General features: G+C 54.2%; 3 protein-coding genes across 7 annotated transcripts in view; 2 read left to right on the top strand and 1 right to left on the bottom strand.

The window, feature by feature from the left end:
- Positions 1–18,494, bottom strand: part of SLC7A7 (solute carrier family 7 member 7) — a 51,639-nt gene extending 33,145 nt beyond the window's left edge. For both annotated transcript variants that reach the window (XM_057721197.1, XM_057721199.1), the window contains exon 1: positions 18,330–18,494. The gene's annotated coding sequence lies outside the window, so the exon portion shown is untranslated. The remainder of the gene's footprint in view (positions 1–18,329) is intronic.
- Positions 5,491–8,677, top strand: MRPL52 (mitochondrial ribosomal protein L52). Of its 4 annotated transcripts, none has more exons than XM_057721203.1 (5): positions 5,491–5,551; positions 5,655–5,715; positions 5,792–5,859; positions 7,740–7,804; positions 8,169–8,677. In XM_057721203.1, exons 1-5 carry the CDS (start codon positions 5,524–5,526, stop codon positions 8,316–8,318), a joined length of 372 nt encoding a protein of 123 aa, XP_057577186.1. In that variant the 5' UTR covers positions 5,491–5,523; the 3' UTR covers positions 8,319–8,677. The 4 variants fall into 4 exon arrangements, with proteins under 4 accessions (XP_057577186.1, XP_057577189.1, XP_057577187.1 ...); XM_057721204.1 differs by having other exon boundaries at positions 5,494–5,551; positions 5,658–5,715; positions 8,169–8,676; XM_057721205.1 differs by having other exon boundaries at positions 5,494–5,551; positions 5,658–5,715; positions 7,740–7,811; positions 8,169–8,278.
- MMP14 (matrix metallopeptidase 14) lies at positions 10,252–20,557 on the top strand. The gene is made up of 10 exons (XM_057721196.1): positions 10,252–10,654; positions 14,600–14,748; positions 14,996–15,118; positions 15,474–15,781; positions 16,331–16,492; positions 16,791–16,951; positions 17,117–17,255; positions 17,386–17,536; positions 18,011–18,126; positions 18,490–20,557. The coding sequence occupies exons 1-10, from the start codon at positions 10,550–10,552 to the stop codon at positions 18,822–18,824; spliced, it is 1,749 nt and encodes a 582-aa protein (XP_057577179.1). The 5' UTR covers positions 10,252–10,549; the 3' UTR covers positions 18,825–20,557.
- Positions 20,558–27,072: the final 6,515 nt, after the last annotated feature.

The following is a 27,072-nucleotide window of genomic DNA, read 5'->3' as shown; positions in this document are numbered from 1 at the left end:
CCCAACTGGCCTGCCCCTTAATCCCACTCTGGGCTCAGCTCCAAGTTGTAAATGAGGGAAGTCCTAGGAAGACAGCCCTAAAGCAGCCCCTGTTGGCACTGGCCCCTCCACTCCAACCACACTGGCCTCCTTGCTGCTGCCACACAAGCATGCTCCCCTGGCACCTCAGGGCTTCTGCAATTGCTGTTCCCTCTGCCTGCAACATTCTTCCCCGTATTGCTCATTCATTCACTCACTCACTCCATTCAGGTCTGTGCTTAAACACCACTTTTATCAGAGACCTTCCCTGAGGGGTCTCTAGAGGAGTAACTTCTTCCTTCTGCCAATCTCCATCCCCTTCACCGGCCCGACTTTTCTTCAAGGCACCCACTATCACCTGGAGTTAGTTTGTCACCTCCCCACTAGAATCCAGCACCATCAGAGCTTTATTCACCGGTATCCCCGGCGCAGGGCCCGTGTGGACAGTCAAAAAAAAAAAATTGTTTGCTGGAAGGATGACTGATTTCCCAGTTGGGCTCCGGGAACGTCCTGAACTTGCCCTTCAAGCCCACCTGTGCTGCTGCTTGCTCTGGCTCCTAAGCAACGAGTCCTGGGGGGTATTTATTCTTTTTGATAGTAACGGGTTGAAGGGAAAGAGAAGAGTAGTTTCCACAGTTTTACCGGGAGGCCTAGAATGGTTTGAAAGGGATTTTCTGCTTCATCAATGGGAAAACAAAATCAAACAGCCTCTCATCTTAACGCGCCTTTCCTGGATCAGATCGGAAGCTCTCGGCTGCTCTGTCCCACACCCACGCGCAGGTGACCGGTCTGGGTGCGGCGAGAGCAAGGTGCGACGTCCGTGAAAGGGTGAAAGGGCAGAGGGGGCGAAGGCAGAGGGAGGCGAGCGCTCAGGTTCACGCAAATGCAGGGGGGTTCGAGGAAAGGGGAACCGTAAAGCCTTCAGCGGGAACTCGTCCCAGCCCCGCCTCCGCCGCTCTCCTCGCCCCTCCCCATCCCCGCTCCGCCCCGCGCGGTCGGCGCGCCGCGCTCACCTTTGCCCCTCTCTCCCACACTGCCCCCCAGCCTCGCGCTCCCGGCCCAGCCCCCTGACGTCGTCCCCGCCGTTTCCTCTTTCCTTCGGCCCGCGGTTCCGTGTCTGCGTCCCGAAGATCTCGGCTTCCCAACGGCGACCCAGCCACCGCCCGCCCCCAAAGCCCCTCTGGAGAGCTCGGTCGCCCTCGATGTCCAGGTCTGGCGGCGGAGGCCGAGGCGAGCTCTGCCCTGGGGCACCCGGACCCCTTCGTTCCCGCCACCTGGCCAAGCAGCCCCCGCTCCCGCCCCCCCCCCCCCCCCCGGGCTCCAGGAAGCTCTAGAAGAGGGGGGTTGTAGTGGTTGTAGGCGAAGATCCCAAAGGTCCGAGAACCTAGAGACCCGCTCCCTGCCCGCCCCCTGCCCTGTCCGCGCTCAGGCACAGCTGCGCTGCCCTTGGCAAATGAAAGTGACCGCGGATACCCTTAGACGCGTCCTCCGCCCCAGGAACGCTCAGCTTCCTCTTCCCTCCCTCCCAATCCAGCTCGAGCGGACGGGCCCGACGGGGGTCTGGGCGAGGGCCCTGAACCCTGACAACGCCGCCTGCAGCCCCGAGACGCTCTTGGCTGAAACTCGGGAGGGACCCTGGCCCGCAAAGCCCCGTGGCGGAGAGGAGGGAGCGGCGCCCGCTCGGAGCCAGGGGAGGGGTCTCTCGGAAGGCGACTCAACTCTCCGCCCCCTCGGGGAAGCTGTTGCGTCAGCCTCGAGATCCCCTGTTAAAGAAAGCGGTCTCCGCCCGGCCGCGACGGTGTCGGGCCGTAAAGCCGCCGGCAGGAGGCATTACTTAACCAAAAACGTCCGGGTTGAGGGTGTCCGGGAGCCTGGAGTCCCCAACGCACCTTTCATCTGAAGAGTCTTAGTGGCAGCGTGGACCCAATAAAAGAGGAAGTTGCTGGGCTAATTCAAGGAAAGGGATCTGAACGTGTTTCACCACGTATTAAAACTAAAAGATGACTTGTAAATAATACAATTTCCTTTTGTATACCTTATGGACAGTCCAGCTTTGGCATCTCTTAAAACCACTGTGCAGAGATTCATAGAGAACCACCCGCCTTCAAGACCAGTCTGGTGGAAAGGCACACAGCTTAAGAGACTTACCAGCTGCCAGGCAAGAAAAAAGTGTAGCCCGAGGTCATAATTTACCCATCCTGAAACTGGGTCATTTAACACAGAACTTAGCCTGTACTGACTGTGCAGGGATTTGACAGCCATGGGAAAAGAAAAGGAATATGTTACAATAAATTATGTGAGTAATAAGGAAATAATATTCTAAGCAATGTATTGTGTGAGTGGGTGGTTTATAGCTGTCAGTTCCTACAGTTCTTTCATGGAGTGACCGTGATTTGAGGTGACAGTGATTTTGATCTTTGTTGAGCTGTCCTAAGGAGAAAGCTAAAGAAGGAATGTGAAATAAGACACTTCCCAAATAGTTTGCTCTTCTTCAACCTTAGAATTTAGTCACAGTATGCAAAAAAGAGAAGAGGTTGCAAAATGAGGTGGAAGTAGCTACCCAGAGTCAGCTTCACTTGTTTTTTCTCCAACATCATTATTCATCACGACAGTTTTAAAAGCACTGAATTTCCCAATGCACTTGTACAAAAATTACTGTATACAGACCTGACAGAAGGATATTTGAATAAACATGTTGGACAAAAACATGAGCGGATAACAAAATGTTACAGTCAAATGCAGGCATGATGCCCTGCACAGGCAAAGGAGTTTCAGAGAGGAAGGACACGAAGCTCAGATTGCTGATGCTTCCCACCATTGCTAACGCCAGTCTTTGCCAGATGAAGTCCAGAGGCTGAAAGACATTTAGTTAGGGGATGATGAAGCTGCTTTCCTGTGGCTTAGATTCTGATGAAATCATTGAGGAGTGCTGTCCAAGTGCCAGACCCCCTTCCCCACAACAGTGTTCCATAAGGTCCCTGAGAATACTGATGATGTCAGCTGTCAGCACTAGAGTTCTCTTTCTCCCTCGCTCTCAAAATCCTAACCCATATTTCCTGCTATTTACAACCCATGGATTGTCCCCCTGCCACATCACTCTAACCACGTCAAAGGCTGAACTTGTCTTCCTTCCAAAGACCTTTCCCCTCCCAGATTTCCCAGTTTCCCAGATTGTTTCCCATCCTGCCCCGAAGTCCTCCAGCTCTGGCTCCTTGACTCCCACAGCTATTAAATTAATGCATGTGTTCATTTCTGCATGTGGAGTTCATATTGTCCATATTATTAGCTCACCTTAATGCATGTGGACTTTTTTATGATTTTGCACTCATAGTGTGTGAGCTACTAAAAGATAGGAGTGTTGCTGGTTTAACTCCTTTACATAAAGTTAATGGTAGTGCCAGCCTGTCATCTTTCCTATGATCTTGAATGTTGACACCAATGTTATTTTTCAGCTCCTACTACATGATTCTCCAACTGTAAATTATGTAATGGGATTGCAGTGCTGTCTGTCTCAGCTGTCTATCTCAGAACCAGCCAAAGACACATGGAGCCTGGCTTGGGAAAGGTGTTACTCAGTCATTATTGCAACTGTAAAACAATAAATCCACAGCCACATTTTGGTTCAATTTCCTGATCTCGGAAAATTACAAGGATTCTCTACAGTGATTGCTTCCTGGTCTGTCTTATCTACTTTATAGATTTATTATGAAAATTTATATAGAAGTGTTTTGATAACTGAAAACTAAGTGTATAAATGTAAAATGGTAATGGTACTTTATTGTCTTACTTCCCTTGCTTAGTTTTTTGGGTCCAGCCGTTGGCTTAGAGCCAAGGTTCTTTTATTCCCATCCCTTCTTCTTGTTCAGCCCTCCCCTATACCATTCTTATTGTTATCAAAACAGCTGCTTTTACTTCTTAAACCAGGATCCACCCTTCCCCTCTTTCAAAGCATAGTACAGAGCCCCCTCCTGTGGAAAAACTTTCCAGTCTTGCAGAAGGAAGTGATAAACTTCCAGATAGGCCATTACACCACTCCCTCAGGTTCCCCCAGTCAGCATGTGTTTAAGTGTCTAGCCTAGCACAAGAGTAATGGCCACTTCTGTAGGAGCTTCACCATTTATAAAGCACTTTCACTTACCTTATCATTCTTTAAATGTTTTCATAAATGTGATATATTAAGCTTCTTTTACAATGAAGGATAAATGACTTCCCCAAAGCAAGTACAGGCATATCTTGGAGATATTTTGGGGTTGGTTCCAGGCAACCACAATAAAGCAAATATCACAATAAAGTGAGTTACACAAATTTTTTAGTTTCCCAGTACATGTAAGATTATGTTTACACTATATTATAGTCTATTAAACGTGCAATAGCATTGTCTGAAAAAAAAGGACATGCCTTAATTGAAAAATATTGCTAAAAAAATGCAAAAACAATTACAACAGTAACATCAAAGATCACTGATCACAGATCACCGTAACAAATATAATAATAGTGCCAAAGCTTGAAATATTTCAAGCATTACCAAAATGTGACACAGAGGCACTTAGTGAACAAAAGCTGTTCAAAAATCAGGCACTGATAGACTTGCTGTATGCAAGGTTGTTACAAACCTTCAATTTGTAAAAAATGCAATACCTGCAAAGTGCAATAAAAGTATGTCTGTTAGAGATTAAAAAAAAAAAAAGAGGTAAGAAGTCACGGATCTGGGTTTACGACTTACTACCTACCTCACTAGGTTTTTGCAAGGATTATATTACACAGTCTGTAGTGGTAGCTCTTAAAAAATGGATTAGATCTTAGGTCCAATACCTCTTCCTCAAGAAAGCCTTCTTTGACAGCCTACCCCGGATCAAGTTCCCATTATATGCCCACAGGCAACACCTACTTCCCTTCCCAGCACTCAATTCAGCTGTAATATTAAGTAATATGTGTGATTATTTGATTATCGTCCTCTCTCTCTAGACTTGGAGCTCTATCCAAATAGGGACATCTGCTTTGTCCTCCACACCAAATACAGTGCTTGTCACATATAAGCTCTTCAATTTCGTTTGATAAATGAGTGAGAACTGAAACCCAAATTTTCTGATTCACTCTAAATTTGACTCTTAGGCTGGGGAAAATATGTCACAGAGTGATGCTATAAGACCGAATGAGGTCACGTGGATGTTAACTGAGCTAAAAGAATAAATTTCAAAGGACCAGAGACTGCTGCGGGGCGATGGGGGGGGGGGGGCGAGAGTGGGGGTAGACAGTTCAGAACGGTTTAGTCTCGGTGCGCGCGACTTCCACAAGGTTGTAACCGCCACTGATAATGCACACGCAGAACGACTGTTCTCGCCCGTAATACCCGGCAGGCAGTTTTGTCCCTTTTTTCCGTACGATGAGCCAAGATGGCGGGGCCCGTGATTGAAAAAGAGATTCAAGATGGTGACTTCCGGCTTCCCGTGCAGCGTCGCGCGTAGCCACCGAGGCCACGCCCACTTCCGCCCCGTGCGCCTCGGCATGGCTGCTTTGGGCGTGCTGCTCTGTAGTAAGTGGGTGTATGTCGGTGGGCTCGGGAGTTCGCGGGGGCGGGCCCGGGACTCCTGGGCTGGGTGCAGAGCCTCTCTCCCAACGCCGCCCTGTGTTCCCAGCAGGTGTCCGGAGGCTGCACTGCGGCGCCGCGGCTCGGGCGGGCGGCCAGTGGCGACTCCAGTGAGTACGGGTGTGAGGGGAACTGGGGTGCCAGATGCTGGACTGAGTGCTCACCGAACTGTTTTCCTCCACCCAGGCAGGGCCTTGCTGCCAACCCCTCCGGCTATGGGCCTCTTACGGAGCTCCCAGACTGGTCTTACGCGGGTGAGCGCTAGTCTGACAGTTCACTTTAACTTCGGAGATTTTCACCAAGCGGGAATGCCCCTGGACGGAGTAGGGGGGAGTGTCTTTGTGGGGGTGTGTCTGAGCGGACAACTTATTGAACTTTATATTTGGAGTTGGGGAGAAAAAACCCTGTTGTTTATTTTGTAAACTAAACTACGCCTGTGGAAAGTAAAGCTAGACAGGATCTTCTTGGCTTGTGGGAATAAGCAGAAGATAATTCTGATTTGGGGCGTCACGGGGGCGGGACAAGACTTTATGCTTGTCAAAGAGGGACGTGGTTTTTTAAAAGTTACGAAGAATCGCCCTTCTGTGTGGTGAGTACATTGTTGAGAATTTAGTACCAAGTGCAGGGAGAGCTCTTTGAAAGGCTGCCTAAATGAGGTCTCAGAGATAGGCTTAGAAAAGTGAAGACAGAGGATGACGGGCTCTCTTCAGAAAAGTTTTTTCCTTTACCTTAAACAAAACAAAAGCAAGCAAACAGAACGGCCTAGAAAGGAAGGACCTTAGAAAAGTTAAAACCACTGCTCACTCTGTTGGGACTGCAGTTCACAGGTGGTAAAGTTGAGGCCTACAAAAGTAAATTGCTGGGAGCACACAGCTAGGTAATAGCAAAGCCAGGACTAGAACTGGGCAGAGGCCACGCCCTCTTCAACAGCACAGAAACCTGAGTTTTGGATTCTATACAAGTATGAACCTTCTTAATCAGATATTTGGTGGCTGAGGAGAATAGTGCAGATTTTTTTTACTACTTGTTATTTACTGTAGAAAGCCTAGGATCTCCTTGAAGTAGTATGGAATATCAGGAAGACTCTGGAATTGATTTTAATTCAGGCTTCTATACTTGCTAACTTTGTGGTCTTGGACAAGTTACTTAATTGATCTCTCAGTTTCTACATCTGTAAAAGAAGAATACCTATCTCAGATGGTTCTAGTAAGGATAAAATGAAACAACCAGTGTCAAGCACCTGATATACACAGCATTGGTTCCCTTTGCTGATGAATAATCTCTCTTACTTGTCTTGCCTTCAGATTTTTGAGCAGAGTTTTCACTTTCTTTCTTTCTTTGTAGAAAGTAAGTATCCTTTTAATGCCCATTATAAACTACTTGAGATAAGATACTGCATTTTTTCAGCGAGTCAGCAGATATTTATGAGACTTTTATTATGTGCCTACACTATACTACAGTGAAAGTAAGGGATACAGTCCCTGATCCCAAGGAAGTTAAAGTCTAGCTGAAAAAACAAAGCAAGGACATTTTAAAAATCAAGTAATAATATTTCAGTGCTCTGCCCCTTTCCAGAAGGACCTGAGATGGCTAAATAAGGCTAAAAACAATCAGTAGTACAATAAATGTCCCCAAATAGATGAATATTAAATGATGGAGATGCATTTCTTTCAGAAGAGAGAGCTGACGGAGTTGAAGAGGTTAGAGAAGGATTTCTGGGACAAGTAGAGCTTGAGGTGGGCCTAAGAATGAGAATTTGGCTGGAAGGAAAGGAAAAGAGGGTCTTTCATTATGGAGTGAGATGGAATTCAGCAAGGACTCACTGGTGAGTAGAACAGTAATCACATTGCTTGAGTGGAGGGTTTCTGAAGATAAAACAGGAGATTCAGCATTGCAAGGACCTTGAATTGTAAGTAAAATAGAGTAGGAACATGCCTAGGAGCTTATTCTTGGTGGTTCTGGCATATCTCACCATTGAAGATGAGGGAAGTGTCCTAGGGGAATTAAGCTACAATGGGTGTGAAATGGAAGAGAGGAGCTGGAGATTGGTTCTCCCCTTTCCTATCACAGCCACCTTCCCAGGGTACTGCAGGCCATCTCTAACACTTGCCTTTTCTCTCAATTCTGTCTGCAGATGGCCGCCCTGCTCCTCCAATGAGAGGCCAGCTTCGAAGAAAAGCCCAAAGGGAAAAGTTTGCAGTAAGTGGCTAGAGCCCACATAGGGCAAACTGTGTAATTGGGGGGAGAAAATTTAAAGTGTAATTTGTCTTGAGTTGGCACCTAAGCTAACATGTACCCCTCACTCCAAGGTTTTACCACCAAAGGTTTTAACAGTACTGTGAGAAGGGATAGAGTGGGGCACTCCTAGGGCAGGAACGAATAGTAGACACCCATTTTGCTGCCTTCCTCCTGCTTCCCAGCCCCGGACCTGGTTCCACCCCTTCCCCAGTCAGTGGTGTCATTTTCCAGCTGAAACCTCTGACTTTGATCTGTGAATGAAAGGATATACGGTGCAGAGCTCAAGCCCCAGATGTTATCCACGCTGTTTTCCTGTCTGTTTCAGAGACGAGTTGTACTGCTGTCACAGGAAATGGATGCTGGGTTACAGGCATGGCAGCTCAGGCAGCAGGAGAAGTTGCAGGAAGAAGAAAGGAAGCAGCAGAGTGCTCTTAAACCCAAAGGGACTCTACTGCAGAACTCACGACCAGGTTAAATAAAAAACCTGTCTCTCCGAGCCTGTCTCTGGCTTTCTTTCCTATCACCTAGATGTGTCATTCCAGTCAGAAGAAAGCCTTAATGTTGCCCACCTGTCTACAGGGCAAAAGAGGATGGACACCAGGAAGAACAGGCTGTAAGATCACTGCCTGGAAGTGTTGGCACAGTGCCCTCACCCCCAGCTCCGTTCCAGTTCAGCAGAATCTGTGGGGTATTTACCCCCTCTTTTGCAGGCCATAGGACTTGCCCAACTTTGCTGCCCTGAAACATGAAAAAGAGGGCAACAGTTTTTCTGGTTTTAGCCACACACAATTCTTTAACAGCCCTTACACATTTCAGGCCTCATGCAGTTATGCATTTAATAAATGTTTTGATGAAAGAGGCCTTCCAGCTGAGATCTACTTTTTGGCAAGCAACTGGTATCAGTTTTCCTAAACATCAGATACATGGCCCTAGAGGATACTCCCACTGGGAAGGCTGACGTGGGAAGAGCAGACTTGGGTGTTGCATGTTCTGCTAAAGAGTTGGATCCTGAGGTTTCTGTGGTTCTGACTGAATTCCAGAGGTTGGTTGGAGAGAAGCCTATACTTCCCAATCCCCTTTTGTGTTGGGGAGCCCTGAGGTGCTCAGCCCCCAAACAGTGACTGTGGAATAAGTATCTAATAGCCACTGTATACTTCCCACAGATCCATTAGCTGCACTGGCCCCTGAGAAACCTTTCATTTTGTTGATCATGGTTCCTCCCATGGATTCTGAGGGAAAAAGGATCTTTGCTCCTGTTATGGTACGGAGCACTGGACTTTTCTTCCATTCTCCTGCCACAAATATGTGATAGTTCTTTTATCTGTAGGATTTCTGGAACTTCCTACCTGATTTCTGTCCAGCCTCCTTTATTCCTTCCCTTGCTTGCTTTCCCTCCCTTCTTCTCCCCCCACCCCCCACCACGACCTCCTTCTTCTCTCGCTGACCAGTGCAATTCTTAGATCTTAGATTTCGCTGATGGTCGAGTTTTCTGTCTCCCACACTTTTCCTGCTTGTGTTGTGTTGCTTTTCCAGATCTAGCCCTCAACCTCTTATCAGTCTCCCTTTCCCACCATCAGCTCCAGACTGCCCTCCCCCTTCCCCGCATACCTCCACCTTTTGTTCTCGGAGTCTAGTCAGCCCCTGAAGGAGGAGATTATACTCTGTAAGGGATTGTCCCCTTTTCCGGTGTAGAGGGGGAACTAAACCCCATAGTCCTGACTCCCATTCTCTCCTTTCTGCAGCTTCACCAAACTTGATTTACCTTTCCCCAGATGCCATGGCCTTGCACTCCTTTCCTCCCCAGCCAGTTCTAGTTTAAGGAGAAGCAGATTGCAAATGACAGTAATAAAGGGAGCGCATTTGTCTTTCTACCAGGACAGGACCCCCAGGTCCCGTGTGGTTGTGGGATTTGTCAGTGGGTAGTCGGGTTTTGTTATTGTTGGTTTTTTGGTTGTTGTTTTTTGTTTTGTTTTTTTCTTTTTGCCAGGGGAGGGACAGAGGTGGTTGTCAAGCATGAGGGACAAAATTTTCAATATGTTGAGCCACAGGTCCCAGCAGGCAAACCCCCAAACCAGGTTTCATGGACATGGAAGACCACACCTCGACCATCCCAGGCTCTGAGCTCCTTGTCTGCCCTAGCCACTGAGCCTCCCAGTACTTCCCACGGAGGTGAGACAAACGCTGAAAGCAGAGGAATCAAGCCACCCAAAATATGCTTAGAAGGAGAAAGTGTCCCACATCCCGTCCCCTGAGTCGCCCCCTAAGCCCTCCGCTCTCGGCTGTGGCCTCAACCCCTGCAGATGGCAGCCTCCACCACAGAAAGGCAACTTAGGGTTTTTTTTTTACCCGGCTCTTGGCTGTAACTGGATTCAGGCAGAAACAACCACGTCCGCACCGGGAAAGGAGGGCATTGGGGCGGGGGCGGAGGGAGGCTGTGGGAGAAGGGAGGGACCAGAGGGGAGAGCAAGAGAGGGCTCGCGATCCAGTTCGCCGACTAAGCAGAAGAAAGATCAAAAACAGAAAAGGGGACGAGCAAACAGGCGCTTTCAAGAACAATCCCCTCATCTCCAAGCGGACAGCGCTCCAGGAATCCAAATTCAGTGCCAACGGAAGACAAAGGCGCCCCGAGGGAGTGGCGGTGCGACCCCAGGGCTTGGGCCCCGCCGCGGAGCCCGCACGGCCCGGCTGCCCGCACGGCCGCGGACCATGTCTCCCGCCCCACGACCCGCCCGCAGGCTGCTGCTGCCCCTGCTCACGCTCGCCTCCGCGCTCGCCTCCCTCGGCTCTGCCCAGAGCAGCTTCAGCCCCGAAGTAAGTGAGTTCCTCCGGCCCTGCCCGGAGTCGCGCCCGCCGGGGAGGCGAGCCCGGGGGTCTCCGAGCGGACAGCCCCCATTCGGGGAGGAGGGCTCTCGGGGTCTCAGCTGCTCCGGCCTGCAGGATCCCCCTTCCTTTCCTTTCTCTCCTCACCTCCAAACTTCCAAGTCGATCCAACTTTTGCCTCCTCCATCCACCCCCACCTCCCCCCACCCCCAACGCGCGCCGCCGACTTTCTTTCCCATTCCTTTCCTTGGAAGAACTTTCCAGCCGGGGCCCACTCTCCACCCCTCCCCAGTTCCCCTGGGCTCTGAGCTCAGCTCTGGAACCGGTCGGGAGCCTGATAAATATTTGGACTCCGCTCAGACCCCGCGCTGTCCCGGTTTCTTGTCATGTGCGAGAGTTTGTTGTTTCTTCAACTTGCCAGTTCGCAGGCGCTCTGCCGCCCGCGAGGGCTCGGGGGACGGCGCCCCGCGGCCCGGGCCCCCTGTGCTGCAGCCGCCGCCTCCCGGGCGCTCCCGGCCCTCCGCGGACGCATCGGCTGCCAGGTGCGGTCGGGGGTGGACGGCGCAGCCGCCCCGGCCCCCACCCCACCCCATCCCACCCCCGCCTCCCTCAGGGGACCCTCTGTGTCCCGGCCCGGAGCTCGGGCGTCGAGGGTCGCGGCGCTGGCGCCCTGGGCCGCGTTTCCGGACACACAAAGCTCTCCTTGTGAGCCGGGGGCTCGGCCAGGCTGCCGCGTCCTCGCCCTGCTCCCCCTGCGGCGCCTTTAGGCTCTTTTTGTTAATTGCTTTTCTGTGTTAATTGCAGGGAGGCTGGGGGCGTCGTACAGGGAGTGGAGTGAGGGCCTGGCTCTGAGCGCCTGCACAGGTCTTGACTGACTCTGTTGCCCCCCCACCACCCGTTCCCCGACGCTGGCCCACCGGGCCCGGGAGGAAGCCGCGTGGGAGTTGTCTCAGGAAGTTTTTCCTCTCTCTCTTTTATTTTGGGGTGAAGGTGGGAGACGGATTTGATCAGCTTCTTATTTTGGGCCATCCCAACCCACTCAGCTCGGCCAGGGCCTGGGTGCGGCCTGGAGGGGCCGGGAAGGGCCCCTGAGCAGGGGGAAGGGATCTGGACTTGGCTTTCTCACTCCTGGTCCCGGCCCCCGTCCCACCCCCCGAAGAAACATCTCCAGAAAGAACACACGCTCTCTGTCCTGAGGCTGACAGGAAAAGTGTGGCCCTAGGAATGGAGGTGACCAGGGAGACTGAAAATCTGCCCAGCGGCTAAGCCTGACATGGTCCAGAAGGAGAAGGAGGCATCTTTCCAGGCCTGCAGTCTTCATCAGAGGCCTGAAGGGAAGATCTAACAAAAGGAGCCTGGGCATCTGGGGGCTTCCCACTGCCAGCTGCGCCTGGCTTGCCTTCCTTCCCTCCCCTGCCCCACTAGGTCCCCTAGGGGAGGGGCAGCAGCCCTGGCTCTGTTTTAAGTGGGTCATGGGCAGTCCCAGTGCCAGAACCATCATTTGCTTCTGGGCTGTGGAGGGGTGGGAGGCAGAGGGAGGGAGGAACAGGCCCAAAGGCTGGGATCCAGGGCCTGCAGAAGAGCCAGAGATTCCCCCCAACCTCCTCCAGAATTCCTAGGCCAGAAAAGTGGGCCTAGGAGTAAGAGGGGTTCCTTGTCCTTGACTTTCCCCTAGGGGAATACCTTGCACCACTCAATTTTCAAGACAAAGCCAGCCGCCTTGAGTTCTTTGACCCTACAGAGTTGCTCCCGCTCCAGGCCAATCTGGAGGGAGAGCTGGGGTGGCCCAAGCTTCAAGCAGCCGGCTCCCTCCCACCACCTCCAGAGTCCTGCACCAGCTCCCTGACAGCCCTCTCCTCCCCTTGGCCAGTCTGGCATTTGGCCCTTCCCCCACTCAGCCGCAGACACAAGAGTCCTCTCTTCTGTGGTTCCGACCTCATAGTCTCCTCTGTGGTTCTTGCTTTGCTCAGAGCCTAGGCCTGGGAGGAGGAAAGGAATGGGGGCACTTCCTTTCCAGGACTTGTGGCTCTCTTGACTCCAGAGAAGTCCCTTTCTTGACTAAGTCTCCACCTTTCTCTGCTGGATATGGGGTGGAGGTTGTGGGTGTGAATATTTAGACCTACCTACCTTCTTGAGCGTCAGGAAGAGGGATTTATCGCAGAGCCCCCAGCTCCCCGGATGTGGATTCTCCCCATCTCTCTGCCACCCTCCCTCCTGTCATCCTGCCCTAGGAGCTTTGCCCCCTGAGGGTTGAGGGGGCCTGACCTCAGTCTTCCAGCTCCAGCAGTGGGCTGCTCCTATCCTTTCCCAAAGCTGAAGCAGCTGCTCCCCCAACAGAGGTCATAAGCCCACGATGTGACTACCCTACAGGTGAGGCCAGGGGCAAAGGGAGTTTCCCGCATACTTGGGCACAGGCCACAGCAGGCCTCCTGCAGGCACTAGCTGTGGCATCAGTTAGCGCAGGTCAGGGCAAGTTTAGAGCTCCCGGGAGAGCAGCCCAGGACAGGAGCCTCCTGCTCTGCTCCCCTCTGGTATAACGGAGGTTAAACTTTGCTTCCCTCCCTCCACCCCCCCCCCCCCACCCGCAGAGAGCGGGTGGTGCTAGGGTTGTTCTGGCCAGGCCTGTTGGCTAGGGAAAGGCTGTGTTGTTTACATCTTGGGCCCTAACTCCCATCATCAGCCTTGGGGGATCACTTCCCAGAACCATGTTGCAATTCTTGCCCCTGCGGGCTCAGGTCCCCAGTCAGCTGCTCCTGAATCACCCCCAGCCCCAATGCAAGAGCACTGCTCCATTGCCAAGGCCTGGACCTCGAGGTGAAGGGCCACATGGAGAGCCATCCTAATGCCTTGGAGTAAGGGATGCAGCACCACTCTGCACTCCAGGCTCCCGTCCTAGGCAACCCACAGCCCCCTCTGGATTCCTTAAGAAGGCAAAGCTGGAGCAGGAACCAGAGCCATCTGGGTAGCATCTCCCCATAGGAGGATCTGAGCATGTTCCTGTTCCACATAAAACTTGGCTTATTTTACTTTTCAGGCTTTAGGAAAAGACTCCATTGTTCTTACAATAAAGGCTGACGTTTTCCTCAACAGGGCTTTGCAATGTGTGTACCTTTCAATCAAACACCAAAAACCTAACTTTACTTTAAGGCAATATGCCAGCCTTTATGTTATGAACAATTCACATCATATCTGAAATAAACTGCAGTCGCCAAAATACTGAATAAAATACTAATCCTAATCCTAACCACCATCCCAATCTCCTACTCCCTCTACTAAGAACCTTACGTGGGTCTATAGGTCCCAAGCCCTAGGTCAGATGCTGCTTGGATAGGGACAGTGACAGGATCCTGGCTCTGTGGCTGGATCACATCCCCACCAGCTCCAAAGGCCCCAGGCTCCCCTATCAGCAGCCAGCCTGAGCACTAGCTCCTTTTCTGCCCTCCTTTCTGAAAACATCTCAGCTGTGTATACCCTGGAGGTACGGCATGCCTGTCCCAGGAGGGCCTCATGCCAGGCCCCAAAGGGAAGCCCCCTCAGCCTCTCCCCCCTCCATCCACCACAGGCACACCCCAGCCTCAGTTGGGATATGCTCTATAGACAAGAACACTGACACAGAGGGGGAAAGTGCTAGAAGGAGTCTCAGCTCTGAGAAGACACCCTAGAACTCAATTAAACTGCCAGAGCTCCCATCAAAAGAGTTACAGCCAAAGCCCAGAGCTGTGGCTTCCCACTCCTCCAAGAGGATCTGCCATCCTAGGACCTGGGCCAGGGTTTGGGTCCAGCCCGGGAGTTGCTCCAGCCCCACCGCCAGAGCCAGGCTGGGAGCTCATGGCCCTTTCCACACCAAGCCAAGAGTGCATTCCAGGTGCTGTGAGGAGGCAGAGGCTCCCCGTGGGCCAGGTGGGAATGCCCCAAGCCACATCCCTTTCCCTACAGGCCTGGCTGCAGCAGTATGGCTACCTGCCCCCTGGGGACCTGCGTACCCACACACAGCGCTCGCCCCAGTCGCTCTCAGCTGCCATCGCTGCCATGCAGAGGTTCTATGGTCTGCGAGTGACAGGCAAGGCTGATGGAGACACCATGAAGTAAGTGCTAGACCCTCCCTGGCAGGAATTCTGCCCAGCACCCACCGATACGACACTGAGCCCCAGAGAGGCTGCCACCTGAGTGCCTGATTCCGCCCCGTACTTCATCCCCACAAGCTGATCCTGACCCTCTCCTGTTTACCCAGACCTCATGACCTTGGCTCTTCCCCAGGGCCAGACACTCCTCCTCTCCTCTGAAGACCTTTCTCTTTCATACACTCTCCTGACCACAATTCTTACACCCCAGGGCCATGAGGCGCCCCCGCTGTGGTGTTCCAGACAAATTTGGGGCTGAGATCAAGGCCAATGTTCGAAGGAAGCGCTATGCCATCCAGGGTCTGAAATGGCAGCATAACGAGATCACTTTCTGGTGAGTCCAACAGGCAAGTGGCCTTTCTCACATCAGATTACCCTTCCCTATCAATGGTGCTTCGAGACTCAGAGGCCGCCTTCCCTGCTCACCCCTGTTCCTGAGAAGCATCCTTGGGAGCAGGGAGGAACATGGCTCTCATCCTGGAGAGAGGTGCAGCCGGTGGGGGGGTGTCTCCCAGGGCCAGAAAGCCCTCAGTTCTTGGGGCAGAGGCATCGTGAGGCAGCAGGAAGAGCTGGGTCAGACAAAGGTGGCTGGATGGTTCAGGCAGACCGAGGAGAGTACAGGGAAGGAGAGTTTTGCCGCTTGTTATCCTAACACACTCCCATCCTCTCCCCACGTGGCTGGACCTCAGCATCCAGAACTACACCCCCAAGGTGGGCGAGTATGCCACATTCGAGGCCATCCGCAAGGCATTCCGTGTGTGGGAGAGTGCCACGCCGCTGCACTTCCGAGAGGTACCCTATGCCTACATCCGTGAGGGCCACGAGAAGCAGGCCGACATCATGATCTTCTTTGCTGAGGGTTTCCATGGTGACAGCACACCTTTCGATGGCGAGGGCGGCTTCCTGGCCCATGCCTACTTCCCAGGCCCCAACATTGGAGGGGACACCCACTTTGACTCTGCGGAGCCCTGGACTGTCCGGAACGAAGATCTGAATGGTGAGCGAGGTAGCCCTGGGACTCTTATCCCTGGGAGAGTCAAGAGTCATTTGTGTGCAGGTTTTCCAGCTTCCTCCCCAAGCCTCAGACCCCCAAATCTCAGGGCTTTGGGGGACCACAGACATCTCCCGGTCTGACTTCCAATGAAAGCAGGAATCCTGTTTTGAGCTGTTTACATCTGGTCCCTTCTCTCGCCCAATAATTGACTTCCCAGTCAAAGACTTCAAAGCATCTGCATCACTCACTTTTCCAGGCAAATGTCATGTCTGGCTCCTGGAAGAAACGGAGGTCCAGATAGGACCTCGGCTTCCCAATCCTTGCTGGGATTCGGATCCAGCCCCAGAGCACTCTCTCACCTCTACCCAGAAGAGTTGCTGACTGGCTTTGTGCCTCATCTGTCAGATATGAGGCTGGACCTCAGGATTTGGTCGCTTTGGGTGGAAAATGTGGCAGGCAGGCTTCACTGTGAACCTGAAGCTTCTCATGGGGAAGCAGGGGGTCTGAGGGAAGGGATCCAGGCTGCCAGCATAACCATCCCCATCCCTCCAGGGAATGACATCTTCCTGGTGGCTGTGCACGAGCTGGGCCATGCCCTGGGCCTCGAGCATTCCAACGATCCCTCGGCCATCATGGCACCCTTTTACCAGTGGATGGACACAGAGAACTTCGTGCTGCCCGATGATGACCGCCGGGGAATCCAGCAGCTTTATGGCAAGTAATCTACGCCCACATCTGCTCCTTCCTCTCTGCTCCTTATCCCCTCCTGTTCTCTCTGGCCTGTGCATCCCCTCCCTCATGCCTCGCCGTCTCCCCGCAGCCCTCCACCTGACCCTGCCTCCGCCTGCTCCCACTTTTGACCCCAGCTTTTCCGTGCCTTCCCAGCTGATTGCTTCAGCCGCCCCCAAAGGCCCAGCCGCACCTCTCCAAAGCTGTGGTCTGCCCACATGTCTGTCCTCTCCTCCGCCTCTGCCACCAAGTCTGAAGTGCCCCCTCGTGTTCTCTGCCCCAGGGAGTGAGTCAGGGTCCCCCACCAAGATGCCCCCTCAACCCAGGACCACCTCCAGGCCCTCTGTCCCTGATAAGCCCAAAAACCCCACCTACGGGCCCAACATCTGTGACGGGAACTTTGACACCGTGGCCATGCTCCGAGGGGAGATGTTTGTCTTCAAGGTGAGAGGAAGAAGTGGGCTGGTGGGGGCGGCCAAAAGGGCTCCATGACCGGGTGGCTGGGTGGGAACAGCAGCAGGAGGGTTACATACTAAAACTGAGGCAGTGGGGGAGCTTTGGGGACTGAGCTGGACGACAAAGCGGAAGACGTAATGCACTGCCTCCCAGGAGCGCTGGTTCTGGCGGGTGAGGAAAAACCAGGTGATGGATGGATACCCCATGCCTATTGGCCAATTCTGGCGGGGCCTGCCCGCATCCATCAACACTGCCTACGAGAGGAAGGATGGCAAGTTTGTCTTCTTCAAAGGTAACCAGACATTCTGCCTTAGTCTTTGGGTATGGGGAGGGTCTCCCTGGAGGAGCAAATTCCGCTTGACTCCTCCAAAGACCCTAGAGCCCAGGTGGAATCCGATCCTGCCCTTCCCTCTCCTCCCCAGGAGACAAGCACTGGGTGTTTGACGAAGCTTCCCTGGAGCCTGGCTACCCCAAGCACATTAAGGAGCTGGGCCGAGGACTGCCTACTGACAAGATTGATGCTGCACTCTTCTGGATGCCCAATGGAAAGACCTATTTCTTCCGGGGAAACAAGTAAGACCTCAGTCGCTTGGCCCCAGGCCTTCCTCCTCAGACACCACCACCAGATCCGCTCAGTTCTGGAGGAAGACCCACTTTCCCCGAGATGTTTCCCTGGAAGAGGAGCTGGCTGAGCCTCTGCTGGTGCCCAGCAACAGGCAACCTCCATTGGGTGCTGAGTGAGTGGGATATGACAGGGTCACCATTTCAGACCCGGTCATTTGACGCCTCCTGCCCCCAGCACTGTGCCTCCGCCCCAGCTGCCAGGCACTGTCATTAAGGGCTGCTGGTGGCTCCTTGCAGCCTGGGCCCTCCCTCCCACCTCCACCTTCCGCTGCTTTTAGCTGCAGGCCCTCATCACTTAAAACTCCTGTCCCCCACCCTGTCCTCAGCCACCCTTTGCTCACTGGTGAATTCAGTGCCGGGTCCCATTCCCCTCGGAGGACATGCCCAGCCTCCAACCACTTCCCTTGCCCGCCTCTCCCCCAGGTACTACCGCTTCAATGAGGAGCTCAGGGCAGTGGACAGCGAGTACCCCAAAAACATCAAGGTCTGGGAAGGAATCCCCGAGTCTCCCAGAGGGTCATTCATGGGCAGCGATGAAGGTGAGAGGGGCACGGGAGGTGTCTGTGCGGGGAGGACCGGGACCGGGAGTTAAGGAGGAGCAGGAGGAAAGACGGAGCGCGTTGGGTAGAAAACAGTGATGAGAACAGGGGAGCCCTTGTCCCGTGCCAGGCACTGCGGAAGTGCTTTCCACCCTTCAGACCCCTCAGTCCCCACCACTCTCTCAACCTGGTGCTAGAGTTACCTGGTTTCACAGCTGAGGAAACTGATGCTCAGAAAGGGGAAGGGATGAACCCAGCTGGCTCTCACACTGACGGGTGTTCTCCCGCCCTCCTCTTTGGCTCTTCCCCGGACGCTGCCGCCACCTCTCGTCCTCCGTGCCACCTTGTTCCTGACCCTCGCAGTCTTCACGTACTTCTACAAGGGGAACAAATACTGGAAGTTCAACAACCAGAAGCTGAAGGTCGAGCCGGGCTACCCCAAGTCGGCCCTGCGGGACTGGATGGGCTGCCCGTCGTCGGGGGGCCGGCCGGATGAGGGCGCTGACGAGGAGACGGAGGTGATCATCATCGAGGTGGACGAGGAGGGCAGCGGGGCAGTGAGCGCGGCCGCCGTGGTGCTGCCCGTGCTGCTGCTGCTCCTGGTGTTGGCGGTGGGCCTCGCCGTCGTCTTCTTCAGACGCCACGGGACCCCCAAGCGACTGCTCTACTGCCAGCGCTCCCTGCTGGACAAGGTCTGACCCCCACCGCCGCCCGCCCACTCCTACCACGAGGACTTTGCCTCTGAAGGCCAGTGGCAGCAGGTGGTGGTGGGTGGGCTGCTCCCAAGGGTCCCGAGCCCCCTCCCCAGCCCCCTCCCCGCCTCCCTTCTTCTCTGTCCCGAGACGGGCCTCTGCCACCCTCCCCGCTGGCACTGCTTCTTCCCTAGGTGGGCCCCCGGGGGGCTGAGCGGGGGCCGCCCTCCCAGCCCCTGCCCCTCAGGGGCCCCCGTGGCTTGGTGTGTGTTCAGCCCCATCTGAATGTCTGGGCTCTGCACTTGAAGGCAGGACCCTCAGACCTCGCTGGTAAAGGTCAAACGGGGTCATCTGCTCCTTTTCCATTTCCTGACATACCTTTAACCTCTGAACTCTGACCTCAGGAGTCTCTGGGCACTCTAGCCCCACAAGTCCCCAGGTGTACCCAGTTGGCAGCCTCCCACCCCTTTTTCTGGCTAAAAGAAATCTAATCTTGTTGTGCGGGGGAGACCCTGAGAGAGTGAGGGGGTGGGGCTGCACGGCCGCCCTAAGGCCTTGGGAGGAAAGCTCAGAGAGGGTCCGTCTCTCCCACAAAGATCTGCCTATGCTCCACCTGCCGCCAAGAACGTCCACAGACGCCTGAGCCATTCGGGACTAACCTGGGGCTGCAGAAACCTTCGACAGCCTTACCCCCCCAAACATTAGCCTTGGATGGGGATGTCAAGGTTGGAAGAACGGAGACCAGGGGGTGCAGCTACCAGGGTGGGGCCCAGGAGCCCTGGGGGTGAGCCTGGGGGCCACAGAGAAAGAACCTCACTCACACGCAGGCAGCTGGGGTAGGGACACAGGGGCAGAGCCGTCAGAGAGGACAGGACAGGACCAAAAGGTGAACCAGGGAGGTGCAGCAGGCGTGGATGGCTAGGGGTCGGGCGGGCCAGGCCAGCAGGGACGCCACAGGGCGGGCTGTGGTACCTGGGGGAGGGCACGTTTTATTGGCGCTCTCAGGTAGGGCCCGAGAAAGGCACACCTGCTCCTGTTTGGTGCCCTGGCTTCCATCAGACAGCACGGAGGGGAGGGCAGGGAGCCAGAGAAAGGAGCAGAGAGGGCACACGTCCGGGACTGGAGACTCGGAGACTCGGGACCTTAATGAGAGCGGCCACCTAGCTAGGGAGCTGAGGCTCAGCCTGCCTCCACCAGCCTCTGCGAAGGGGCGGGCGGGCGCCTGGGCGGAGCGGCTGTCAGGGGAGCCCGTCCGGGGAGCCCCTCCCTTCCCGACGCGCTCCCCACATCTGCCGCCCAGCCGCTCCTACAGGTGTCCTGCCCCCCCCCGCTCCCCACCCAGCCCACCCATTTGAAGTCTTCGGCCACCGAAGGCGGTCACGGTACTGGAGACTCGGGAGAGGGAGAGACCACGCGGGGGCAGTGAGAGCAGAGGGATGGCAGGGGTGGGGGGGGGCAGGGGGGTGGGAGAAGTGGGGTGAACGGTGCTGGCAGTTCGGCTAAAGTTGTCTTGTGTGGGTTTTTTGTTTTGTTTAATGTATATTTTTATTATAATTATTATATATAAAGTCCCTTCAAATCGTTCCTTTTTGTTAACAGGGGGCACGGGGAGGGGTGGGGGTGGGGGGCAGAGGCGTCCGACCCCAGGAACCTGCAGGGCAGGGCTGGGTCAGTGCCCTCTAAGGACATTTTTGACCTTGTTCAACCTTTCCACGAAGAATAAACAGTGTTTCACATTCTTTGTGTGGCTGCAGTTGGTGTGCCTGGGACGTGGCTGCGGGGGCAACGGAAAGCAGCAGGGCCGCGCAGTGATTTCCGCGAGGTGGGGTTGTGGTATTTCTCATGAAGGAGTATGTTTATTCTCGGCAGACGAAAGGGATGCAGGGCCCAGGGCTGGGGAGGAGGGCATGCTCCGTGGGGGGAGGGGAGGGGAGCGGTCCACAGAGCCCAGAGCTGCTCTCTCCCGGGCCGGCCCAAGAGGCTACCTCGGAGGCCACGGACTGCAAGAGCAAGAGGAAGTGGCCAGGCTGAAGCCACTCGGAAAATCGTCCTCAATTGCGTTACCCTGTCGCGTGATCCAGCCGCAGACCCTCTGTTTCCTCAGGCCTCGCGCAGGCTGCCGGGGGATTCCCCCGTCGTAGTCCGCCTCAGACGTGGGGGCAGGCCCTTCTCCCCAACCCTCAGGATCTCAGCCTCTCCCAGGCCTGGGGCTCCCCTGCAGGGGCAGAAGGAACGGAGAGGAAAGGAAGAGGTTGCCCCACAGCCGGTTAGGCGCAGCCTGTTTCTGGCACAACAGGGATCTCACCCCAATTGCCCAGGAGAGGCAGGATGGTCAGGTTGGAAGGGCAGAATGACAAGGCTTTGTTTCCTCTTTCCTTCGAAACTGCTGCCCCAGACAGGGTTCCCAGGCTGTTGACCCACCCTTCCTCCAAACCAGCCTGGAGAGAGGAATCGCTCAGTTGCTGAGTCAGCTCAGCTGAAGGGGAGCAGCCCGCTTTCTTCCCTCCTTCCCTTCCTGCCTTAGCCCAGCCCTCCCCAGGCTCCAGCCCAGGCCCCCTCCATGGCCTGCCTCCAGGAGCTCCGGCCCCACCGAGGCCGGGCGTTCTATCCAGCTGCTCTTCGGGGCTGGCTGGTGTGATTGCTTTGGCAGAAGGGGTACCCCACCTTCCTGCCAGCCAGGAACCCTGACCCTGCGCCTGGCCTCCTGCACCTCTCCTGCCAACAGCTGTTTGGCAGGGCCGGTGTGTCTCAGCGGGGTTGGACACCACCTCCCTGCCACCCTCACCGGAGGGAATGGGGACCCTGAGAAGTTTGGGGAGTGTGGGGGAGGTGGGGCCCGTGCGTGTGGCAAGGAGCTCAAAGATGAGCTCATGGCCCCTTTGTGTTTTTGTGGCCCACATCTGGAGGCAATTACAGATGTTATCCAGCGGGAGTTCTGCAAAACACAGCTGGAGCCAGTGGAGGAGCATGGGGAGGGGGACTGCCAAAGGGAAGAGGAGGGGGAACCTAGGGCTCCCACGGCTGGAGTGTGGTTTCCCCATCACGAGGAAATTGTTTGGCCCTGATTCTGGAATCACAAGATGCTTTCTGAAGCCAAGGGGGAGAGATGGGAATGGAGGACCAGAGACAAAGGGGGAAGAGGTGGAAGAGGCTACACAAGCAGGGAAAATTGCAGGGTGGAGGCTGCAAGGTCCCGTGCTTCTGATGTGCCTTGGGGCTGAGGGATCCAGCCCAGTAAGGCTGCCTCAGGGACCCCACTGGGCCCCAGCTGAGTGAACCACCAGGTCTGGCTGGGTGAGGGGAGAGCAGAAGGCCCTGTGGCTCCCGAGAGACCTGCAAACACTGCTTGCACTGGCCTTACCCTGCTTTGTCCATTGGGCCTGACCCAGTTTCTATGGTTCCAAGTTCCTTTATTCGAAAGCAGCACATGTGAGTTAGAGCAGCCAGGAGGGAGCCAAGGGGAATCTGCAAGGAGGTTTGGGCAGAACCCAGGGAAGCAGGCTCTCAGGAGACTAGGCTGGGGGCAAGCGCTGAGCAGAGGCTGCACTCTGCCCACCATTGCACCCTACACACCTGGGGGGAGCCACGGACGACCTCGACATCAATTCCCTTCTCGGGGCTCCTGCCATCAGCTGGGCCCATGCCTTCAAGGCTGCCAGCCAGGCGCTGGGTCCACGGGATGGGAAGGGAGGGGAAGATCTAAGAGGAGCTGCGCTCTCTAGAGAAGGGGAGACTAAGCAGAGTGACCGTCACACACGATCTGGCCAGATCTGCTGGTCCTTCCCTGTTCTTCCCCTGGGCCCCATTTCCCCACAATCTGTCCTCTCTTTACCCTCTGTATCCCCAAGTCCCTTTCCAGTTAAGGGGAGGTGGTGGGAAACCAACCTCTGCTGAGGTCACAGCGCTCAAGGACACAGGCACTAACACTGCCCCATTTTACAGATGCAGAAACTGAGGCCCAGATAAGACTTGCTCAAGCTCACAGCTCGGTAGTCCAAAATTAAAACCCAGGTCTGTCTGACTTTTTTCCTGTACAGGCAGATTCTGACCACGTCTCTTGGGCATCTCTTCCAGTGTGGACCCTGTGTAGCTAGGTGTCTGCGTGGCAGTGTGTGTTCTGCGGAATCTGTCAGCATATGTGTGTTTGCCTGCTGTGCTGCGTCGCAGGAGCACAGGGGAGAAGGGCTCTTCCTCAGGAATCCGCTTGGCCAAGAGTCTCCTTCCTTCTCGGGGCGGGGGGGCAGGAATAGGTATTCTGAGGGAATGGAGGAGGTATAGGACTCAGAAGCCAGAGGAACTGAATGGGACAAAAGCAGCAGCTGGGGGAGGAGTGGGGGTGGTGAACGTCTGAGCAAGGGGCCTAGGAGGGGAAGGCCTTCAGAGCAGTTCCCCTTCCCTAAGCCCCCAGGGAATCCCCAGGTGAGGTTCCTCCACTGTTCTGCAGTCCCCATACCCCCGTCCAACCCACCCCCCCCAAATCTGAATTCACCTCCTTTAGGAGACCAACTCCCATCGCCTAGCCTGGGGGGTCTCTGCCCTCCTCATTCAGACAGTCTTAGGAGACGAGGGAGACCCAGAGGCAGCCTTCTTCGAGGGGGCTGGGCAGCCAGGGCCTGGAAAGGAGGCAGGCCTGACTGGCCAGAAGCCACCTTCCAAATGAGCTCACACACATACTTTCCACCCTGGCCGAGGGCCGTGGCTGGTTGCCTTCCAGGCCAGCCCTCCCCAGCCAGGCCCAGCCCCCTCTGTCCTCCCCTGTCCCTCATCAGGCCTGGACCCCAGGGTTCCACAACAGGACTGGGCATCCCAGGCCAGGGCTGTCACCACACCCCAAGGGAGCAGCTTTCTCTGCCTTCAGGATAAGGCCAGGTCTCCCCAGGGTCCATTATTCCTCCAACGGGCCTTCGTGGCTTCAAGGAGGAGGAGACCCACTTCCTGCCCCACCAAAGACCCACACTGGATCGGGAGGGGCAGGAGAGGGGGAAGAAGAGGTGTCCACACTGTAGTGACTTGGAGGAAGCACTTCCTTAGAGAGCCCGAAGTAGCTCATTGACTCAGGCGCCGGCCCAGGTCTGGGAGCTGCCTCACCATGGGTCACATCCTGCCCACTCACTTGATTTCCCGCTAGAGGCACTTCCCCGATTTGGGGCAGGATGGGGTCGGGTGGAGCAAGGCCAGGCTGGCCACAAAGCGGGGGAAAGACCGGTGCCTCCGAAGGGCCCAGCGGATTCACACACACGCGACAGGCTCCAGCTCATTTTGATCCAGTCTGTGGTCAAAGACGTCACCCTTCACCCAGCTTCCAGAGATATGTAACACCAGGCCAGAGAGCAAGATCAATTCCCAAAAACACTCTCCTTGGCCACTCTGTGCCTGGCTCTGTGCTAGGAGTGTGGCTGGCCTGACCCAATATCCTGGATCCAATATCTTCCTGAGGTTCTGTGAGTATGTATATCCAAACACAGCAGACAATTTCTCTCATTTTGGATTCCAAAAGTATGGGCACTGCAGGTAGATCACACAGTCAGCCATTGCCCTCCAAGGCACGGGTGGTCTAGTTCTGTCGAGGAACGACTATGATTCATTATACCACTGACCCCATCACAGCCACCAGACAAACGTTCTGTCCTCACTTTCTCACAAAAGTGTAGGCTGGTGGCAGGCACACAGGAGCCCCTTAATAAAAGTCTATTGACTTGAATTGCCAGTGAGAGCTGTGATGTACATACATTAACAGCTGTAGTTGTGAATACATAAGTATTCTATTCATGTGTAATAAGTATATGTATATATAGTAAATATATAGGTTAAAACATCATTGAGCTGTATACACTTTTTGAATTTTACTGTATATTCACCTCAATCTTTAAAAGGTTCAAAAAAGAAAGAAAATATATGGAGGGAAGAGGCTTATAACTCCAGAGTAATGGCTTTGTCCCTACAGACCTCCTCCTTATGAGCCAAACTACCCCACAGCCAGCCCTTAATCAGGGAATGGTTGGTATTGGGTGTTGGCCTAGCTCTTCTGGAAATATCAGTCTTCCAGGCTGCACTCCCAGGACAGCCTGCACCTGCACCTGGGAGCACCCAGCAGGAAGGTCTCTCTTCCCTTCACCCCTCTAAGCTGCATGCCAGGTGTCCCTAGAATCTCTCCTCCACTCCACTGGCCTGTGCTCCAGAGGTCCCCACTCCCCACCCCATGCCTGCACAAAACTGCACATGAGTTCTGGGTGGAGGAAAGCTGGAGAAGGGGCCCAGAGGAACGCCCACCCCATCCTCTCTGCCTGGGCACAGCCCCTTCTGCAGCAGAGACAGGCTAGGCAAGGTTTGCAGGGTGGTAGCGCCCCCTCGTGCTGGGTGTTGGCACTGCAAACCAAGCCCGGACAACTGAGAGGCAGGGGCAAAGCCAACAACGTCCAGGGCCGAGGATACCACTGGCCTCTCCCTTCCCCCTTTCCACTTTCCACGCTTCCACCCAGGACACCTGTACTTAAAGGGGTGGGACTATGGGCGTGACAGGATGACAAGCCTTAGCCTTCCAGCTGCAGAGAGGGAAAAGTCAGAGTTTCCGCCGTCTGTCCCTGTGCGGGGGTTGGTGAACAGCCCTCGAATAACTCCAGGAAGGAAGAGGGATTGGAGGGGGTGCAGGACAGAGGGTCTGCAGGAGGAAGTAAAGGGGGCACTGGAATCCTGTCCTCTGAGTTGCCACACTGCCCTCCTGTGGACACCTCAGATACTGATCCCTCCAGGATACCACTTCCTTGGGCTCTTCAGGTCAGTGTGCAGGTGGGTCTGCACTCCTGGACCTCAGAATGCTAGGACAGAAATCCCTCTGACCAAGGCAAGCAGGCCTCTGCGACTCCTGTATCTAAGAGTGGGACATTTCTGTGCCACTTCTCTGAGTCCTTTGGAGGTTATGGCCAAGCTTCCTGGGGGGCCTCTAACTTGCACCCATCCTCCTAAAGTCATTTGCACCCTGGGGCCGGGAGACTCCTTTAAGCCCAGTCTTACATTTATAAAGTTCTTAAATTTTGTACTTCAACAAAATGCCTGTAGGTGTTTTGTGAATATCACTATATTATTGCCTATTTATGCTAAAAGTTTTCATTTGGTAAATATAAACATGTAAAATACACCAAATTGGGACTTCCCTGGTGGTCCAGTGGCTGAGACTCTGCACTCCCAATGCAGGGGGCCCAGGTTCCATTCCTGAGGAACTAGATCCCGCATGCTGCAGCTAAGACCCGGTGCGGCCTAAATAAAGAAATAAATATTTTAATACATACATACATACATAATAAATAAAAGACACCAAATATTTTCAAAACCATCTTAGTATTTAATTTTTTAATATGCCAGAGGCCCTCAAAATGGACATGATTGAGGTCACTCTCAAACCTCCAAGGGGTGTCCCCAACCCCACATCTCCTTCTTTCCAAAGCACAAGGAAACTTACTCTCCTCAACATATGGTAGAGTCTTCAATCCTCACTCCCTTCAAACACAGAGGTTTCCCCATCTTGAAAAGCTCTCCTGGATTCTGCTGCAGTCTTGAATGACTTTTCTCATTTTCCCCTCTTCTCTCTAGCCAAGGTTTTCCAAAAGCCGTCTGCATTCCTTTCCCAGTCATTTCTTTTTAACCCAACCTCTACGTCTGCATCCCAACCAGGCATTTACTGAATCTTCTGCCTAAGAGGCCCTCATGACCCCTTTCTTCCCACCCCAGGCCTCTTCCCGGCTTTCACTTCCTTTGGCCTTGTATTAGCATCTAACATAACTTGCTTTGAGAAGCTCCTCTGCCCTTGGCTTCCGGGAGGTTCTGCCACCCTGCAATCCACAGGTCACAGAATCGTCTAGGAGCTCTCCCAGGACTAGTGTCCCACTGCATCAACCCTACCTGCACCCTCAGCTTCTGTGCCCTGGGCAGGGACTATCTTTATTTGTTCCATTAATTCCTGTTTCTGCCCTTCAGACTGTACAAAATAAACAAATTCTTGTTCCACACCATAGCTCCTCAAATATTTGGATCTAGTTTTCATATATACAAACGCTCACTAAAGTTAAGCTTTGTTTAGGTGAAGAGGCTTTCTCGTTTCATAAACAGCTTTCATAGGAAGTGGCTTAGAGACCTCTCACCATTCCTATCACCTGCCTCTGGATTAAATCATTTTATCAATCTTTTAAAATATAGCTTTACAGAGAAGCAGTACCACACAGTGGTTAGGACAAGGACTCTGGAGTTACACAATCTGGGT

Source organism: Hippopotamus amphibius, chromosome 2 (genome assembly GCF_030028045.1).
Source record: "Hippopotamus amphibius kiboko isolate mHipAmp2 chromosome 2, mHipAmp2.hap2, whole genome shotgun sequence".
Classification (NCBI taxonomy): Eukaryota; Metazoa; Chordata; class Mammalia; order Artiodactyla; family Hippopotamidae; genus Hippopotamus; species Hippopotamus amphibius.
Note: the sequence above shows the minus strand (reverse complement) of the source record. Positions and strands in the feature narration are given on the sequence as shown.